Below are 19,030 nucleotides of genomic sequence, written 5' to 3'. Positions count from 1 at the left end.
TGGGGTAGGACCTGCTGGAACCAGGCTATAAGCAGATGTCCAGGGAAAGGTGGGTCCTGAATCTTGGGGCACATACCCTGCAGCTGGACACATCTGGGCAGGCTGTGGGCCTCAGCATCAGTAAGAAGCGCCCGTTCTCAGCCTCGCAGTGGTACTCTGTGCAGTTGTCCAGGCTGTTGGCCCAGGTCTCATTGGGCTGAAATGCAAAGGGAAGAGGGGGTAGAGGCCATGCTTTGGGCCGTCAGGCGGGAGAGGGGGGCGGTCTCTGGGCCCCCGTTACCTGTATTAGCCCACCGTCAGGCGTGAAGCAGGTTGACTGCAGACACTCCCCACAGCACTGCCCGGCTATAGTCGTGTAGTGGAAGCCCTGGAAGATAGGCCAAGCTTATCCCCTGCACCAGTCCTGCCGGCTGCCTGAGTAGTGCCCCGCACAGGGAGGCTTGCCTCTGCCCAGGACTGCTGTGGCAGAGGGCCTGGCCCAGCCCCCACCTCTGGCGTTACCTGGGGGCAGGTGGTCATGCACGTCTCCTTTTCACAGTGTATGGTCGGCTCTTGGGTGCCCGTGGACAGACAGGTGCATGTGTGGCAGGGAGTGACTGCTGGGAAGGTGGCACCAACCTGCAGTGGGCGAGGGGCCGGGTGGGGTCACTGAGGGCTCTGGGGACCAGACCCTCCCTGAGTCTGAGAGTACCCTGGGAGGAGGTGAGGTCACCGCATGCTGTGTCTGCTGCCCTGGAATCTGGATGTGCCCTTGGCTGGGCATGGGGCAGGGCAGGTCTTGAGGATGCTTCCCCCCCCCAACATACACATTTCCCCAAGTCCTGACAGCAGCCGACACCCTGGGCCTTCCCACCACCAGTTTCCTCAGCTCCGAAAGTGTTCACATGAGGACTGGTGGCCTAGGGGACGTGGAGGCATGTGCATGTACCCTGGCTGCTGGGCCCTTACCCCGTAGACTGTGCCGTTGTATTCACACAGCTTAGGCCCTGCAAGCAAAGGAGGTACTGAGCACTTGCCCAGCAGTGGGGAGCCCCGCCCACCAACAAGCCCCACCCGCCAGAAGGCCCGCCCACCTGGCAAGCCCAACCCCTACCATAACGCTCCACCCAGAAAGCTCTGCCCCCGAAGCCCGGCCCTCATCAGCTCACGGCAGGTGAAGGTGGGGCAGCAGTTGCCCCCCTCCTGGGTGGGGATCAGTTCCTCTTGCGGCCCACATTCTGGAGGGTTCTGCGGGCAGGTGGTGATGTTGCAGACTGTAGGAATGGGGGAACTGTTGGGGTACCTTCAGCTTTCGTCGGCCCAAGCGCCCCTTTTCTCTGAGCCTAAGGGAGCTGACTGCTTGCGAGATCCCTGACGCATGGGACCCCTCCGCTCATTTCCAAAAGCCCGTTCCCAGTGCTGAGCCCCTCTCCCGGCCCGGCCCGGCCCTGCCCTAGCTCACCGCACAGTGTCTCTGAGCAGCAGGGATTGTCTGCCCGGGGTCGGGTCACAGTCACGAAGCCAGCCAGGCCACACTCAGGGGGCAGGTCCTGGACTGGGCAGGGCAGGGGGGTGCAGCGCACCGATACGGGGCTCCCTGCACACTCGCACTCCTGGCAGTTGCTCACCCACCGCTCCCCTGGCTGTAACACATTAGGGCAGAGTCCCCCAGGGCTCTTGACCCACAGGCCCCTACCTTGGCTGCCCTTTGAGCGGCCCACCTGGGCACCCCCCTCCAGCCCCCAGGAGCCTGCCCCGCCCTGCTTCAGCCAGCATGGAGGTAGGAGGCAGGACAGGACCACTCACGAATTTGGGGTACCCATCTGGTCCCACGCAGGCTGGAAGGGAAAGAGAGGAGGGTCAGTAGGGGGACTAGTGGCCTGAACTGGGCCATGGGAGTGCAGAGATGTGTCCTTCCCTGTAAGCACCCCTACCTCAACCCCCAGGCTGCTGCCTCCCTTGGGGACCCAAGGGCTGAGGTGTCTGATAGGGCAGAACAGTCAGCAGGACACTGAGCAAGGGCCAGGACACCTCCCTCCTGGCCCTGAGCTGTGATGCCTCCCTCCCTGCCCTCGGCCACCCGCCCTCCTGGCCCTTGGACACCCACACTCACGGCACTGGGGCACGCAGACGTCCGTGTATGCATTGAACAGGGTCTGGCCATCTGGGCAGAAGCAGCCCTCTGCTAGTGCTGTGCTAACGGGGCTCTGGGCCCTGCAAGACAAGGACACGGTGGCGGGACCCTCCCCACTGGAGGGCACCTGGTGCTGGGGGTCGCCTGGATCCCCCGTACCATGGTGACGCCCGCTGTGTGTGCTCACCTGGAGTCACAGGTTGGCGGCTGTGCAGGGCCACACGGCTCATAGACTTTCCCGGGTGGGCAGGTGAGGTCTGGGAACGAGAGGGGAGTCAGGGGGGCCAAGGGAAGCAAGCCCCCTGCTGTCCCCACACTCACCGCAGAGCCCGCCTGTGGCATTCCTCCAGTCGCTACACACGCCCCGGCCCCGGCACAGTGCAGCGTAGGCCTCCAGGCTCTGGCAGGGTGTGGCCGGGTGGCTGGTCTGGCAGCCGTCGCTGAGGCAGGCACTGAGGAAGGGCTCGGGTGGGATGAGGTCCTGGCACTCGGCGAACACCCTGAGGGCAGGGGCGTGGGTCAGAGCCACCCTCGGACTCACCCGGAGCCAGGGCCACAGCCCAGCCCAGCCCACCCCACTGGGAACTCACTCGCTCAGCAGCAGCTCACAGAGGGGTGCCGGGGGGCATGGGGTGGATGTGGACATGGTTGGCGCCGGTGAGGGGCTGGCAGTGGGGGGTGGGCTGGGCGGGGCCCAGCACCCTTCCTTGTTGCTCTCGGGGAACAGCCAGGAGCTGGCCATGTCCCGGCAGCTGGGGGCCATGGTACCGTCTGGCCGCCGACAGTCGTCTGCCTGGCTATTGGTGCAGGTGCCTGGGAGGAGGTGGCGTTGGGGGGGCGGGAGCAGGCTACTCACCCCACAGTCCTGGCTGCCGCCCCTGTCCCCGGAGACCACTCACCCCACAGTCCCTTCTGCCGCCCCCTCCCTGAGGGCCTCTCACTGCACTGACCCTCCTGCCACCCCTGGCACTTACCACACTGGCCCTCTGTGTTGTGGTGAAAGAGGCCGTAGGGCAGCTGGATCTGGAAGGCCTGGCCGTCGAAGGTGATGCTGATGCCGATGACCGGGATGACCAGGCTCATGGCTGTGGCCACCGTGGCCGACACCTGCACACCATTCTTGCTGAAGCTCTGGGACACCCGCATCTGGTCAAACAGGATCTGGGACAGACAGGGGTGTCACCGTGGGGGCCGGTGAGACCCTGCCTCCTGGGCTGGCCTCTGCACCCGCATTCTCACACTCCTGCCCTGTCCAGCCCCCGCACCAGGCTCTCCCGCTGGCCGCTGGGGCTGGTGGTGGTGCTGAGGATGACTTCTGTGGATTGGTACCGCACACGGAGCGCGCGGGGGCAGCGGGCAGCAGGTGGAGAGGCCTCGCAGAAGGAGTTGTCGAGGAGGACGCTGAGGTTCCTGAGCTGCGGGCGGATCTCCCGCACCAGGACGTAAGTGCAGTTGTCGGAGAAGGAGTAGCTGGTGCCGTCGAAGGTGGAGTAGTGGGAGTTACCCCAGCCACTGCAGGAGCCTGTGGGGCGGCTGTGTCACTGTGTTGCGTGATGTGGGCGGGGACTTGGGGGACGTGACCCCGTGGACGGGGGCAGAGAACCGGGGGTGTGAGTGATAGCACTGGGGGCACTTAGCCCTGAAGTGGAGAGATGGGGGTGGGAAAGGAACTCTGCTGCATGCAGTTGCCCAGCTGTGGTCACTAGCTGGCTGACCCGGCTCCTGTGGACGCCCCGTTCTCTGACTCAGTGACCTCAGTTTGTGATGTCTGTACTCGCACGGCCCAGCAGGGTTCCAGGGGGCGTCCACCCTCTACCCGCGTCCTGCACTCACACTCGCACTCGTAGTGGTAGTCGCATGGCTCATCCTCGTGGCCCACTTTGACTGGCGGGAGCCCGTTCACACAGGTCACGGGGGCCACAGGCGTGGGTTCCAGCAGGACGATGTGGTTGTGTCCCTCGCAGCGGGCCACGGTACAGTCCTCGAGGGTCCACGACTCATTCACCTGTCACAGGGCAGTGTAGCGCTGGTGGGGCGGCCACACAGCACCCCCCGCAAGAGCTCCCCAGAGGTGTGAGGAACAGTGGACTGGAACTCTCCAGCCTCATGCGTGGCAGGAGGCAGCCCCGAGGGAGGCACCTGTCGGGGAGGGTCGACGAGGTCGCAGCCTGGAGCCGGGGAGGGCAGAGGCGTGGAGACGGAGGGTGTGGGGGGTGAGGGGCTGGGACAGTCGTCCTGGAAGCGGTCGATGGCACAGTGCTGGTTGCAGATAGCATAGAAGCGGCAGCCGGCTCTGTCCGTCTTGTTGTATACCACATCCCCTATGAGAAATGCAGTCAGCAGGTGGCAAGGGATACTGGCCAGAGGGGCAGGGCCAGCACAGAGGCAAGGACAGAGGCCCAGAAACCCCAAGAGCATGGAATGGAGGCTGGGTGGCAGCCGGGCACTCACCGGGCAAGAAGAGCTGTCCGAATGCCTGACAGAAGCAGTGTGAAGTGGGGGCCAGAGAGCTGGGGCTGGTGGTGGGCTCCAGACTGAAGGCCGTGGGGTGAGCGGTCGACAGGCTCATATCTGGCTGGCCGGAGGAGGTGGCCCCGGTGGTGGGGACCACAGGCGTGCGGGTAGTGGCAGGGGTGGTGGCGCGAGTCGCGGTGGTGGCGGCCGAGCTGGCGCACCGGCTGTAGTCACAGCAGAGCAGGCGCACGTGGTAGTTGTGGCAGTAGGGCCGGGGCTGCGGCTGCTCACGGTTGCGACACACCAGCCCCACACTCACATTGCACATGACCACCTGGTCCAGCTGCTCCAGGGCCACCTGCGGCTTCAGTTCCGAGCGACACTCGATGTCCTCTGGCTGCTCGCAGAAGATGTGGCCGGCGGCTCGGAGCACTGCTAAGGTCTCAAAGTCTCCCCCGTTGGGGCCTGGCGTGGGGTAGTCCTCATCGAACCAGTCTGTCCATGCGCACTGCGGCTCACAGCCCTGGCTGGGGGACGTGGCCTCGGGAGGAGTGGTGGAGCTGGGCTGTGAGGGCAGGGTGCTGGTCGAGGGTCTCCTGGTGCCTGGGAACCTGGAGGTGGTCTTTATGTGGGCAGTTACCACGGGGGAAGTGGTTGAGGTCAGGGAAGAGGCTGGTCTGGTGGATGCGCTGGGGATTGTGGACGAGGGAGAGGGACCTGGCACAGAGACCCTTTCAGTGGTTCTGGGGGACGAGGCTCCTGTCTGTGTGGTGAATTCAGTGATGCTAGGTGTGGCCCTTGGAGAGGAAGGTCCAGTCAGCGTGGAGGACTTAGTGGCGCTTGTGGTGGGTCCTGGTGAAGAGGATCCTGCTTCCGTGTTCGACATGGTTATCCAAGGAGTAGCCTTGGGGGTGGATGCTTCAGTTTCTGTGGCGGAAAAGGTGGTACTTGTGGTAACCCTGTGGGAGAAGGATACTGTCTCTGTGGTTGATTTGATGGCACTTGGTGTGACTCCTGGAGAGGAAGGGCCTATTTCCGTGGTTGCTTTGGTGGCACTTGATGTGGCCCCTGGAGAGGAGAGTCCTGTCTCTGTGGTTGACTTGGAGGCACTTGGTGTGGCCCCTGGAGAGGAGGGTCCAGTCTCAGTGGTTGATTTGGTGGCACTTGGTGTGGCCCCTGGGGAGGAGGGTCCTTCATGTGTGGTTGATTTAGTGGCACTTGTTGTAACCCTTGGAGAAGAGGGCACTGTCTCTGTGATTGCTTTGGTGGCACTTGGTGTGGCCATTGGAGAGGAGGGTCCCATCTCCGTGGTTGATTTGGTAGTGCTTGGTACCACCCCTGGGGAGGAGGGTCCCGTCTCTGTGGTTGATTTGGTGGCACTTGGCGTGATCCCTGGAGAGGAGTGTCCTTTCTCAGTGGTTGTTTTGGTGGCACTTGGTGTGGCCCCTGGAGAGGAGGGTCCAGTTTTCGTGGTTGATTTAGTGGAACTTGGAGTGGGCCCTGGAGAGGAGTGTCCTGTCTTGGTGGTTGATGTGGTGCCACTTGGCATGACCCATGGAGAGAAAGATCTCGTCTCAGTGCTTGATTTGGTAGCACTTGGTGTGGCCCCCGGGGAGGAGGGTCCTGTTTTTGTGGTTGTTTTAGTGGCACTTGGTGTGGCCCCTGGAGAGGAGGGTTCTTCATGTGTGGTTGCTTTGGTGGCACTTGGCGTGGCCCCTGAAGACGAGGCTCCTGTCCCCGTGGTTGATTTGGTGGCACTTGGTGTGGCCCCTGGAGAGGAGGGTTTCATCTCAGTGGTTGATTTGGTGGCACTTGGCGTGGCCCCTGGAGACGAGGGACCTGTCCCCGTGGTTGATTTGGTGGCACTTGGCGTGGCCCCTGGAGAAGAGGCTCCTGTCCCCGTGGTTGATTTGGTGACACTTGGTGTGGCCCCTGAAGACGAGGCTCCTGTCCCTGTGGTTGATTTGGTGGCACTTGGTGTGGCCCCTGGAGAGGAGGGTTTCATCTCAATGGTTGATTTAGTGACACTTAGGGTGGCCCCTGGAGATGAGGCTCCTGTCTCCGTGGTTGATTTGGTGGTACTTGGCGTGGCCCCTGGAGAGGAGACTCTTGTCTGTGTGGTGGACAAGGTGGCACTTGCGGTGGCCGCAGGGGAGGAGGGTCGCGTCTGGGTGGTGCCTGGTGTTCCACTATGTGGCCCCTCTGATGTGGGCTGGCCAGTGCTGGTCCCGCTGGTGGTGGCGGTGGGTGCGGGCGAGCTGGTGCAGTGGCTGTAGTCATCACAGCACTGCACGCGCACGTGGTAGTTGAGGCAGTTGCGGCCCCACACCTGCCAGCTGTTCCTGCAGATGAGCCCGTAGTGCACGTCACACTGCACCACCTGACCCAGCTGCTGGAGCTCCACCCCCGGGAAGAGCACAGCCTCGCACTCAATGGCCACTGGCTCAGCGCACAGCTGGCCATGGACGCTCTCGATGTGATAGTACGTCTCGATGTCACCCCCATAGCGGCCAGGCAGGGGCTGGTCCGAGTCCAGCCAGTCGGTCCAGCGGCAGGCAGGTTGGCACCCAGAGGTGGTCCCGGCAGGGCCGGTGCTGGGTGACATGGGTGACAGTGTGGAGGTGCTGGTGGGCAGCGGGGAGTGGGGCCGGGTGCTGGGGCCGGCGATGGCGGTGGTGGCCGGGGTGCTGGGGCAGTGGCTGTAGTCACAGCAGAGCACGCGGACCTGGTAGTCGAGACACATCTTGAAGCGGCCGACCTGGTCACGGTTGCGACACACCAGGCCATCCTGCAGCCGGCACTGCACCACCTGGCCCAGCTCTGGCAGCGGCACGTCAGGCAGAGCCGCCGCGCGGCACTCCAGAGCCACGGGCTGCTCGCACAGGACGTGGCCGGCAGCGCGGAGGCTGGCATAGGTCTCAAAGTCACCGCCAGTGGCCCCGGGCACTGGGTTGCTCTCATTCAGCCAGTCCGACCAGGAGCAGCGGGGCTGACAGGCTGTGGTCCCCGAGCCGGGGGTCACGGAGGCGGCAGGGGGTGCTGAGGTCAGCAGGGGCGTTGTCTGGATCAGGCCCGGGGTGCCTGAAGCCGTGGAGGCAGACGTGGAAGGGCCAGAGGAGGTGCTCCCTGGAGAGTCTGTGGCCTTGGGTGTGGGGGACGGTGGGAGGGACCTGGTGCTTAGCCCCACTTTGGCGGTATTTGGAGCTGTGCCAGTCTCTGTGCTGGGGGGCGGGAGCGTGGTCCCAGGGGATGCTTCTGGGGACAGGGACTGGCCAGGGGAGGTGGCCCCGGTGGTGGGGACCACAGGCGTGCGGGTGGTGGCGGGGGTGGTGGCGCGAGTGGCGGTGGTGGCGGCCGAGCTGGCGCACCGGCTGTAGTCACAGCAGAGCAGGCGCACGTGGTAGTTGTGGCAGTAGCCGAGGGGCTGCGGCTGCTCGCGGTTGCGACACACCAGCCCCACACTCACATTGCACATGACCACCTGGTCCAGCTGCTCCAGGGCCACCTGCGGCTTCAGTTCCGAGCGACACTCGATGTCCTCTGGCTGCTCGCAGAAGATGTGGCCGGCGGCTCGGAGCACTGCTAAGGTCTCAAAGTCTCCCCCGTTGGGGCCTGGCGTGGGGTAGTCCTCATCGAACCAGTCTGTCCATGCGCACTGCGGCTCACAGCCCTGGCTGGGGGACGTGGCCTGGGTGGGAGTTGAGCTGGGCTGTGAAGGGCGGACGGGCAGTGTGGTGGCTGAGGGAGTCACTGTGACTCGGGTGCTGGAGGTGGTCTGTATGTAGGTAGTAGCCACAGGGACAGTTTTTGAGGTCAGGGAGGATGCCGGCCTTGTGGATATGCTGGGGACTGTGGGAGAGAGAGAGGGACCAGGCACAGAGACCTTTTCAGTGGTCCTGGGGGATGAGACTCCTGTCTGTGTGGTGGATTCAGTGGCACTTCGTGTAGGCCCTGTGGACGAGGGTCCCATCTCCGTGGTTGATTTGGTGGCACTTGGCGTGGCCCCTGGAGACGAGGCTCCTGTACCTGTGGTTGATTTGGTGACACTTGGCATGGACCCTGGAGAGGAAGGTCCCATCTCAGTGGTTGATTTGGTGACACTTAGGGTGGCCCCTGGAGATGAGGCTCCCCTCTCTGTGGTTGATTTGGTAGCACTTGGCGAGGCCCCTGGAGAAGAGACTCCTGTCCCCGTGGTTGATTTGGTGACACTTGGCGTGGCCCCTGGAGACGAGGCTCCTGTCTCCGTGGTTGATTTGGTGGCACTTGGTGTGGCCCCTGGAGAGGAGACTCTTGTCTGTGTGGTGGACAAGGTGGCATTTGCGGTGGCCGCAGGGGAGGAGGGTCGCGTCTGGGTGGTGCCTGGTGTCCCAGTATGTGGCCCCTCTGATGTGGGCTGGCCAGTGCTGGTCCCGCTGGTGGTGGCGGTGGGTGCGGGCGAGCTGGTGCAGTGGCTGTAGTCATCACAGCACTGCACGCGCACGTGGTAGTTGAGGCAGTTGCGGCCCCACACCTGCCAGCTGTTCCTGCAGATGAGCCCGTAGTGCACGTCACACTGCACCACCTGGCCCAGCTGCTGGAGCTCCACCCCCGGGAAGAGCACAGCCTCGCACTCGATGGCCACTGGCTCAGCGCACAGCTGGCCATGGACGCTCTCGATGTGATAGTACGTCTCGATGTCACCCCCATAGCGGCCAGGCAGGGGCTGGTCCGAGTCCAGCCAGTCGGTCCAGCGGCAGGCAGGTTGGCACCCAGAGGTGGTCCCGGCAGGGCCGGTGCTGGGTGACATGGGTGACAGTGTGGAGGTGCTGGTGGGCAGCGGGGAGTGGGGCCGGGTGCTGGGGCCAGCGATGGCGGTGGTGGCCGGGGTGCTGGGGCAGTGGCTGTAGTCGCAGCAGAGCACGCGGACCTGGTAGTCGAGACACATCTTGAAGCGGCCGACCTGGTCACGGTTGCGGCACACCAGGCCATCCTGCAGCCGGCACTGCACCACCTGGCCCAGCTCTGGCAGCGGCACGTCAGGCAGAGCCGCCGCGCGGCACTCCAGAGCCACGGGCTGCTCGCACAGGACGTGGCCGGCAGCGCGGAGGCTGGCATAGGTCTCAAAGTCACCGCCAGTGGCCCCGGGCACTGGGTTGCTCTCATTCAGCCAGTCCGACCAGGAGCAGCGGGGCTGACAGGCTGTGGTCCCCGAGCCGGGGGTCACGGAGGCGGCAGGGGGTGCTGAGGTCAGCAGGGGCGTTGTCTGGATCAGGCCCGGGGTGCCTGAAGCCGTGGAGGCAGACGTGGAAGGGCCAGAGGAGGTGCTCCCTGGAGAGTCTGTGGCCTTGGGTGTGGGGGACGGCGGGAGGGACCTGGTGCTTAGCCCCACTTTGGCGGTATTTGGAGCTGTGCCAGTCTCTGTGCTGGGGGGCGGGAGCGTGGTCCCAGGGGATGCTTCTGGGGACAGGGACTGGCCGGGGGAGGTGGCCCCGGTGGTGGGGACCACAGGCGTGCGGGTGGTGGCGGGGGTGGTGGCGCGAGTGGCGGTGGTGGCGGCCGAGCTGGCGCACCGGCTGTAGTCACAGCAGAGCAGGCGCACGTGGTAGTTGTGGCAGTAGCCGAGGGGCTGCGGCTGCTCGCGGTTGCGACACACCAGCCCCACACTCACATTGCACATGACCACCTGGTCCAGCTGCTCCAGGGCCACCTGCGGCTCCAGCTCCGAGCGACACTCGATGTCCTCTGGCTGCTCGCAGAAGATGTGGCCGGCGGCTCGGAGCACTGCTAAGGTCTCAAAGTCTCCCCCGTTGGGGCCTGGCGTGGGGTAGTCCTCATCGAACCAGTCTGTCCATGCGCACTGCGGCTCACAGCCCTGGCTGGGGGACGTGGCCTGGGTGGGAGTGGTGGTGCTGGGCTTTGAGAGGCGGGCGGGCAGCGTGGTGGTCGAGGGGCTCCTGGTGCCCGGGGACCTGGAGGTGGTCTTTCTGTGGGGGGTCACCACGGAGGCTGTCTCGTCGTTCCTGGATGAAGCCCCCCAGGTGGTGGTGGCTTGCGAGCCGGGTGTGGACTTGGAGGCCTGCTCGTCCCCGGTAGGCGTGGTGCTGAGCTCGGGCTGGGTGGTTGTGCGGGTGTGTGCGGGCTGTGCCGTGCTGGGGCAGTGGCGGTAGTCGTCACAGCAGAGCACGCGGATATTGTAGTTGAAGCACATGTTGAACGGCCCCTTCTGGTCCCTGTTCCTGCAGATGAGCCCCGTCTGCAGGCTGCAGGTCAGCACCTGGCCGATCTGGTCGATGCTCACCTCGGGGTAGTTCTCCGCGCGGCACTCGATCTTCTGCGGCTGCTCACACAGCCGGCCCCCTGCCGCTCGGATGTTCTCAAATGTCTCGATGTCACCACCCATGACGCCAGAGGTGGGGAAGTCCACGTCCAGCCATTCTGTCCACTCGCACCTGGGCTGGCAGCCTGTTGTCCCTGTGCTGGTGGTGGCCTCGGCGGTGACCGGCACTGTCTCTCTCCCGCCTGTGCTCGTCTCCTTGAGGTAGGGAGTTGGGGAGCCCGGTGGGACGGTGCTGGTCTTGCCCACCTGGGCCCCTGTTGCTGGGCGAGTTGTGAATCTTTGCACTGTCACCAACACAGGGGTGGGCTCTTGGGAGGACGCCTCCATGACCTTCTGTGTGGTTGTGTGACTCGGATGGACAGACGTGGCCTGGCCCGGGACGCTGGTTGTAGTGGTGCCGGGAGCAGACGTGGGGCTTCCTACAGTGGACGATGACGTTCTGCTCGGGAGACTGGGGAGCAGTGATGTGGCTCCTGCCGGCAGGGAGGAAGGCGCTGTGGTGCTGCCCAGGGTGGTCCCTGGCATGGTCCCAGGCTCTGTGGCTGGCAACTTGGTGGTGGGCGTGGCTGAGCTGGTAGTGGCAGTGTTGGCCATGGTACTGACTCTGGTGGTGGAATTGGCGGTGCCGGGCCCTTGGGAGGTGGCACCGTTGACCGTGGTGGTGGTGCCCGCGTTGGCTGTGGTCGTGGGCAGCCCGCAGTGGCTGTAGCTGCAGCACAGAATGCGGACCCTGTAGTTGTAGCACATCTTGAACAGGCCCGGCTGCTCCTGGTTCCTGCACTCCAGGCCGAAGTTGACGTCACAGTGCACACGCTGCCCCAGCTCCTCTGGGGTCTGGTCCGGGAAGTTCTCTGCCCGGCACTCGATGTCCTGCGGCTGCGCACACACGTCCCCTCCCGCATTCCGGATCCTGTCATACGTCTCCATGTCCCCGCCAGCCTCCTCGGACTGGGGGTAGTCTGTATCGAACCACTCTGTCCACTGGCACCGGGGCTGACAGCTGGTAGCCTCTGGGGCCCCGCTGGATGGGGCCTGTGAGGGGGAGGCCGCCGTGGACCGGAAGGTGGACGTGGCCCCTGTGGGGGTGGGCTGGGATGCCGGGGGTGGCACCGGGGTGGTGCTGCTCTGGATGGGCCTGGGAGTAGCAGGGGCTGGGGATGTGGCGCAGGGCACGTAATCGCAGCACAGCACCCGCACCTCGTAGTTGTGGCAGAGGGGGGGGCTCTGCTCACTGTTGAGACACACCAGTCCCCGGGCCAGGCTGCACTCCACCGTCTGGCCCAGCTCGGCCAGGGCCAGGCTGGGCAGCTGCTGTGCGCGGCACTCCACCTCGACCGGCTGCGCGCACACCGGGTAGCCCTTCTGCCTCAGCCCCTCGAAGGTCTCGAAGTCTCCGCCTCCCAGTCCGGGCAGGGGCCGGCTGCTGTCGTACCAGCTGGACCACTGGCAGCGCTGGCGCACGCACACAGTGGAGACGGTGGGCGCCCAGCCTGTGGGGGGAGCAGGACCGCGTCGGTCTCCCCCGCGTCTCCCAGACAGCCAGCACCGGAGGGAGCACCGGTCCCGGGGCCCCGCAGCGCCCAGCTCGCTCACCCCTGGCACCTAGGCAAGGCTGGCTCAGGGCAGTGGACGCAGAACCGGCGTGTCCCCAGCCATACCTGTGGTCGGGATGGGGGCTTCAGTGGTCGTGAAGGTGAAGGGTGTCGTGGCTGGGGTTCCCGGACAGTCCACGGCCGTGCGGGTGATGGTGCCGTTGTCTCCGCAGACGGCGAGCAGGCAGCCGCCCAGCCCATCGGTCGTGTTGTAGATGACTTCCTTGTAGCCGTAGGTTCTGCCCTCGTAGGTGCAGGTGCAGGCTGGGCACAGGACGGTACAGGCGTGGGTCACTCAGAGACCCTGGCACCAGCCCCCCACCCAGCAGCCCCTCCTTACCCTCAGGGCTGTGTGTGCACTGGACGCCAGCAGCGGTGCAGTTGCTGTGGGAGAGAGCAGAGCCCTGAGGCCCGGCTCAGCCCAGGACAGCACCGTGGCCCCCACCCCGCGCCCTCCCTGCCCCCTCCCCGGCCTCCACGGCCGCTGCCCACAGCCTCTCACCAGCGCTGGCAGTTCTCCACTGGGGGGATGCTGGTCCCAATCTCATAGTAGTTGTCCTGCTCGTCGTAGCAGCCACACCGCGCCACACAGCTCATCGCCTCCTCGCTGAAGAATGGCTTGCTGGGAGGACACTTCGGGTAGCAGCCTGGAGCCGGCACAGGCAGGACGGAAACCTCGCAGCCGCCCACCCACCCTCCCATCTCTGCCTCTCTCCCGCAGGGGGTTCCAGGGTCCCCGGTCGGGACGGCACTGTGACAGGGTGGCGCTCACCTTCCAGGCCTGGCAGGTCCATCAGGCAGCGCCCACTGGGGTTGCGGCAAGTTTTCAGGCAGGGGGCCCCGCACGGCTCGTAGTGCCACTCACACTCTCCGTGGGGGTTGTAGTAGTCGCAGAACAAGGCTGAGCACATACAACAGAGGCTCAGGTGGCCTTGGGAGTCCCCGCTGCCCTGTCCCGTCTCGCACCCCTGCAGTCCCCATCCCTCACGTAGCTGTCTTGTCTGGGGGTTTTACGCACACGAACATGTGCACACGTGTGTACTGCATGTGTGTTGGTGTCTGCGCGTGCACACACCTGCTGCTTGCATCTCACCCTGCACCAACCAGTACCACTCAGAAAGTACCACAGGCAGGGCTGATGCACCCCTGCATGGCAGTGCAGCACCACAGACACGGCCCACCCAGTCAGCACCAGGCAAACGGACAGAGCCGACCCCCCCCCCCCCCCCGGCACTGCAGACAGCACCAAGGACAGCGTGTTCAGCACCACGGACAGAGCCGGGAGCCGGTTCAGCACTGCAGGCGGAGCCCCACTCACGGCAGATGTCGGGGCTCCTCCAGGACACGCACACGCCCACGTCGCGGCAGGCCTGGGCGTAGGCGGCCACGGCTGTGCAGAAGCACTCGCAGTCCCCGCCCGAGTCGCAGGCGCACGCGTCGCTCACGCAGGCCTCGTAGTACTTGGAGGGGTCGACCTGGGGGCCGGGCCAGGGGCTGCTCAGCAGGGAGCGACGTGGTGGCCAGCTCGGCCAGGCCCTTCCACCCTCAGCTCCTCTGAGGGCAGCGACAGTTGAGGCGGGGGTCCTTGTCGCTCTCCCCTCACCCTGTCCCTCTCCCGGCCTCTGCTTGGCACCTCACTTGGGGGCACCTGTCCTCTGGCCACTTGCCGTGACGCTCTCCGGAAGGGGCACCGGGGGAAATGGGACCTCCACGGTCACGCCTGCCTTTTCTGTGTGCCCCCACTTGTCCTCCCGGACTGGGGAGCAGACCCCGGGTCCTTGTTAGAACAAGGAAGGACTTCCCAGAGCACTGAGGCTGCCCATCGACTGTCCACACATGAGGTCATCTGACCAGAGCTGTGAGCAGGAGGGGCCGATCATCCCAGGGGTCCCTTCAGGGCCAGACCCAGCTCCTTCCTGGGTGAGCAGCCACAGTGCAGCCCACCTCCAAGCCCTGCCTGCCATTCCAAGGGCCCCCTGCCCCACCTGAGGGTGGCAGGCGGCGAAGGTGGCACTGTTGATGAGGCTGCACTGCTTCTGGGCCCACGACTTGCGGTAGGGGTTGGCCGTGCAGGGGTCTCTGGGGACGGGTGCGTCCGGGCAGGACGGGGAGAACTTCCAGCTGTTGCCGAACTCCAGGGCGTTGCCCACCACGGACTGGCCCCGCGTGGTGAAGTCGTTGATGGCCTTGTCGTCGAAGTTCCCGCAGAGCCCGCAGACCCTCCCCTGTAGATCAGAGGCCGTGAGGGGGTGGGGAGCTGCCGCTGCAGGGCCAGCCCGAGGGGACAGCTAGCGGCCAGCTGGAGAAACGTGAGGACAGTTTCCCTGTTTCCCCCGAGATGGCCAGTGAGTTTGCGGGAGGGCGGAGCAGAGCAGACGCCCAGCGTGGGCTCCTGTAGCAGTCCGGTGACTGGGGCCAGAGGGCAATCGGGTCACCCAGGCACAACTCATCTCCAGGGGTTCGGACCCAGCTACCACCCGCCCCTGCCGCGCTCTGCTCCTGCCCCTTGCCTTGTAGTCCTGGCGCAGCCGGATGAACACGCTGGTCCTGCGGTCCCAGGACACCACCAGGCCGTGGCGGGTCTCTACCACCAGGTAGATGCCCATGAGTCGGATCTTGTAGGGCAGCTCCTCGCCAGGTCCCCTCTGCACCACTTTGTGGGTCCCCTCGTGCAGGATCAGCTCGTAGCTCTGGCAAGGGGCACACGGAGCTGAGGGGCTGGCCTCGGGGTGGGGTGGGGCTGTGGGTGGGGCTGGGCCAGTGGGGGAGGCAGAGCCCACCCCTCCTGCGGGGGGCAGTGTGAGCCCAGAGGAACTGTTGTCAGGGTCGAGTGCCCTGACATGGGGCCTGGGAGAGCCTGGACGAAGCTCTGCTGCCAGCAAAGGGAAGTCAAGGGGTGAGCCACAAGGGGCCACGGCTCTCTTCAGCACTCACCCCTGGCCACGCCCCTTCCCTGCCCACTGCTGCTATGTGAAGCCCCGGGCAGCGGCCCCCAGCCAGCTGCTCTGCTCTCTCCCGGAGAACTACTCTGTCTGTGGGAGGTGCCCCAGGTGTGGTGTGCTGACCACAGCCCCTGAAGTCCTGTGCCCCAGCCTGTGCATGTGACCTCCCGGGGGAGGGTCTTCACAGGTGGGCGACTCTGGCTCAGAGTGGATCCAAGTCTACTGAGCTGTGTTCTTAGGAGGGGAGGACCCAGGGAGAGGCTGAGCTGGGAGACTCCAGCCCGGGGATGCCGTGAGGCATAGGAAAGACCCGAGTGCTGAGCCCAAGTCCAGCCCCGGGGCGGGGGTGCATTTCCAGCGGGGGTGGTGTTGGTTCTGAGGTCCTCACCTCCAGGAAGATCTTGATAGCTTTGGAGCAGGTGACACCGGTGGTCCCACAGGGCACATTCTCGGTGACGACGCGGAAGGTCCCATTGGTGGTGCTGCTGCCGCAGTGGTCCTGGGGTGGGAGATGAGCTGAGCCCAGCCCTGTGCGGGGAGGGGTGCTGGGCCCCTACCCAGGCGGGGGTGGGCGCACCTGGGCCAGCGTGTACTCGCAGCTCCCGTCGAAGCTGTACCGCTCGCCGTCGAAGGTGATGAAGTGGCCGTCCCCGTAGGCCACACAGGTGCCCAGACAGGGCTGCCGGCTGCACTCCCAGCGCCGGTTCTTGCAGGTGCTGCGAGGCATCAGGTGTCGGCCCACGGGCTTCGGTGGCAGAGCTGGGCCCAGGGCCCGCACAGGGACAGCACCCCCAGCCCCATGGTCCAGGGAGCCAGGGCACCCCCCACCGTGGGGCGCCTAGTGAGGCCAGGACGCAGCACCTGGCCCACCCTCACCCCTACATCAGTCTCCCCATCCTGCGCACTGCCTGGTGCTGCCTGTGCCCTCCTAGATGGCCCCATGTGTCCGCACGCCCCCCTGGGGGCCCTGCCCCTTCCCGACTCACCAGGTGTTGCAGTCCACCCTGATGGTGTCCCCAGGCCGGTAGGTGGCGTCGTTGTGCAGGCAGGGGCAGTCCTCCTCAGCCACGCAGCCTCCGTTCCCATCGGACACCAGCCCCAGGGGGCATACACAGCCGGACACACAGTGTGTGCTGAACTGTGAAGAGCAGGGCACTGTCAGCAGCTGCCCAGTGCAGGGACCGGCCAGTGGGGCTCCCAGGTCGGTGGGCCATGGTCTTGGGGCACACTCACACAGTCCACGTCCAGCGTGTGGCAGCTCCTAAGGCACTCAGCCCCCGGGGTGCCAGCCGAGGCATTGTTGCAATCCAGGTACACCATGGGGGCCACACACCCTGGGGACAGGAATGCGTGGAGAGGGACCCCACCAGGACAGCCCCCCTGGACTGGACAGAGCCGAGGCCCAGCCACAAGCACCAGCACGAACCCCGCCCGGTTCCAGTTCCCTGGGATTCTCGACGCCAGGCCGTCCACGGAGTTGGGGTAGCTGGGGAGTGGTGTATGGGCGGGGCTGGGATGTGGGCGGGGCGAGGAGGGGCGGGGCCAGGGCGGAAGGGGTGGCAGGTACCTCTGCTCTTCTGCTCTGAGGCTCCCAGGCAGCTTAATTTGCCGTTGGAACACGAGCTAGGACAGAGGACGCCGTTTCAACCCACAACCGCTGCCCCCTCACATCCAGAACTCCCCTGTTGCCCCAGCCTGGTCCTAAGGTGTTGACCGGGACTAGGGAGGGGACAGTGGAGACCTGGGCACAAAAGCGCCTGGGAAGGAGGCTGAGCTCTATCTGTGGAGGGGACCGGTTGCGAGGTCCACCGTGGCCCTACAGGGACAGCTCCCTGGCCCTCTCCTTCCCCATCCGTCCTCTGTGGGCCCAGAACCGTCTGCACCCCCTGCTCAGGGGTGGGTTTCCGGGGAGACTGAGAGAGATGCCTTGGGAAGCTCCTGCATAGTCCAAGAGCCTTGGGGCAGGCTCCGCTGGTGGGTGCGAGTGGGCTGTGGCGAGGGGCCCGGGTCTCTCACCAGACTATGCCGTTGTCATGCACCACCTCCCCGGGTGCCACCACGGAGCCCCGGAAGTAGCAGGGACAGGCCTCGGCAGGCACGCAGGCGCCGGCATCATCCAGGAAGGTGCCTGGGGGGCAGGTGCAGCCGTCCACGGGCACAAAGTCCACAGCGCAGGTCACGTCGGCCTGGCTCAGGGCACGGCAGGTGGGCTGGCAGCTGTCCACCATGTAGGCATAGCGCTGGGACTTGGGGCAGTTGCTCATGTACTTGGCTGGGGGTCGGAGTGGAGGACACTCAGCTGCGTCCCAGACACCCTCCCCTCTCGTCCACCCTCCTGCCAGGAGGAGGGTGGGGCCGGGAGCGGCGCAGGCCACTCACTGCAGACGCCGTCCCTCCAGCCGTCCAGCAGCACGCCCTTGGCGGCGCAGGCGCGCACGTAGGAGGACAGGGCCGCGCACATGCAGTCCTCACTCTTCTCGCAGTTGCACGTGTCGAACATGCAGTTCTGGGGGCGAGCGCGGGCGTCAGGGCAGCCCGGGTCACCAGGGGCTGCCCCCCCATCCCGGCAGGCCCTGCACCCAGGGGGTCTCACCGAGTGGAAGGGCGTGGGGTTGATGACCCCATGGCAGGCTGCGAAGACGCTGGCGGGGTGCGTGAGCAGGGAGCACCAGTGCTGGGCGTAGTTCTCTGGGGGCAGGAGGGAGGCTGGGCTCGGACCCCGCTTCCTTCCTTACGTGCCCCCGCCGGTTAGAATCTGGGCGGGCAGCTGCCCCTCCTGGCTGGCCCCTCCCTGCTTACGGGTCCACCTGCGACCCCTCACCAGATCCAGCCCAGCCCTCCCGGCACCCAGCAGCTCCTGCTCTCCCGCTCCTGGGCGGGGGGTACCGTTCTCCACGCTGAGGGAGCAGGGGTCCTCGAAGCTGTTCCTGACATTGGGGCAGGAGGCCTGGGTCTTCCAGGTGTTGGCGAAGGCGGCGGCGGTGCCCTCCACCACGCCGCTGAGCGCGCGGAAGTCATCGGCCTGGTTCTGGTTGAAGTTCCCGCAGAGGCCTGCGGCGAGGGACGGCGGGGTCAGCCGCCCCGGCTCTGCACCAGCGCCCCGTGGGGTGGAGCAGCTGCCCTCCCAGCGACCACCTTCCCCCATGCCACCTGCAGCCCCCTGGATCTGAGTCAGGGCAGGGTCTCTGGGTCTGGGCGGAGCCCCGCCCGCCTGGCCCCGCCCCTCCCGGCCTGGCCCCGCCCCGGCCCGCCTTACCGCACATCTGGCCTCGGTGCTCTGGGAGCAGCTGTAGGAAGACCTGCATGAGTGGCACCAGCTGCACCTGGACCTGCAGCCCGAGGGCCGTGTTCAGCACGATGAAGAAGGATGTGGGCTTGAAGATGGTGATGTTGGCTGTGGGCAGGAGCGCCATCAGGAGCTGCCCACACGGCCGTGGGGCCCCAGCCCAGGGCAAGCTGGGGACACCTAACCCCCACCAGGGGCAGGAACACCAAGCATGAGCGTGCTGGGCACAGGGTGCTGACCCCTGCCGGAGGGACCACAGACGGTCCCATGGATTATTCTGGAACTCTCTAGGGACACGAGGGCCAGCAGAAGTGGAGGGTGTGGGCC

The 19,030-nt window shown here is 65.7% G+C and overlaps 1 protein-coding gene across 1 annotated transcript in view; it reads right to left on the bottom strand.

Annotated features, from left to right (window-relative positions):
• Nucleotides 1-19,030, bottom strand: part of LOC130039730 (mucin-5B-like) — a 45,817-nt gene that overhangs the window by 999 nt on the left and 25,788 nt on the right. The window contains exons 13-51 of the mRNA XM_056131606.1: nt 18,674-18,811; nt 18,304-18,468; nt 18,011-18,105; nt 17,797-17,923; nt 17,434-17,689; nt 16,985-17,040; nt 16,651-16,751; nt 16,404-16,555; nt 15,995-16,133; nt 15,806-15,916; nt 14,986-15,165; nt 14,461-14,700; nt 13,794-13,950; nt 13,248-13,376; nt 12,978-13,122; nt 12,816-12,859; nt 12,542-12,739; nt 11,531-12,373; nt 8,889-11,449; nt 7,377-8,276; nt 6,785-6,947; nt 6,650-6,680; nt 6,407-6,553; nt 4,565-5,526; nt 4,253-4,434; nt 3,947-4,118; nt 3,379-3,635; nt 3,088-3,274; nt 2,704-2,926; nt 2,435-2,613; nt 2,301-2,370; nt 2,093-2,193; nt 1,786-1,817; nt 1,442-1,622; nt 1,149-1,253; nt 949-986; nt 502-618; nt 281-367; nt 77-196 (exon numbers count right to left, since the gene is read on the bottom strand). Of these exons, the coding sequence (XP_055987581.1) occupies nt 77-196; nt 281-367; nt 502-618; nt 949-986; nt 1,149-1,253; nt 1,442-1,622; nt 1,786-1,817; nt 2,093-2,193; nt 2,301-2,370; nt 2,435-2,613; nt 2,704-2,926; nt 3,088-3,274; nt 3,379-3,635; nt 3,947-4,118; nt 4,253-4,434; nt 4,565-5,526; nt 6,407-6,553; nt 6,650-6,680; nt 6,785-6,947; nt 7,377-8,276; nt 8,889-11,449; nt 11,531-12,373; nt 12,542-12,739; nt 12,816-12,859; nt 12,978-13,122; nt 13,248-13,376; nt 13,794-13,950; nt 14,461-14,700; nt 14,986-15,165; nt 15,806-15,916; nt 15,995-16,133; nt 16,404-16,555; nt 16,651-16,751; nt 16,985-17,040; nt 17,434-17,689; nt 17,797-17,923; nt 18,011-18,105; nt 18,304-18,468; nt 18,674-18,811 (10,091 nt within the window). The remainder of the gene's footprint in view (nt 1-76; nt 197-280; nt 368-501; nt 619-948; nt 987-1,148; nt 1,254-1,441; nt 1,623-1,785; nt 1,818-2,092; nt 2,194-2,300; nt 2,371-2,434; nt 2,614-2,703; nt 2,927-3,087; nt 3,275-3,378; nt 3,636-3,946; nt 4,119-4,252; nt 4,435-4,564; nt 5,527-6,406; nt 6,554-6,649; nt 6,681-6,784; nt 6,948-7,376; nt 8,277-8,888; nt 11,450-11,530; nt 12,374-12,541; nt 12,740-12,815; nt 12,860-12,977; nt 13,123-13,247; nt 13,377-13,793; nt 13,951-14,460; nt 14,701-14,985; nt 15,166-15,805; nt 15,917-15,994; nt 16,134-16,403; nt 16,556-16,650; nt 16,752-16,984; nt 17,041-17,433; nt 17,690-17,796; nt 17,924-18,010; nt 18,106-18,303; nt 18,469-18,673; nt 18,812-19,030) is intronic.

Source organism: Sorex fumeus, unplaced genomic scaffold (assembly GCF_029834395.1).
Source record: "Sorex fumeus unplaced genomic scaffold, SorFum_2.1 ptg000093l, whole genome shotgun sequence".
In the NCBI taxonomy this organism is placed as follows: domain Eukaryota; kingdom Metazoa; phylum Chordata; class Mammalia; order Eulipotyphla; family Soricidae; genus Sorex; species Sorex fumeus.
Note: the sequence above shows the minus strand (reverse complement) of the source record. Positions and strands in the feature narration are given on the sequence as shown.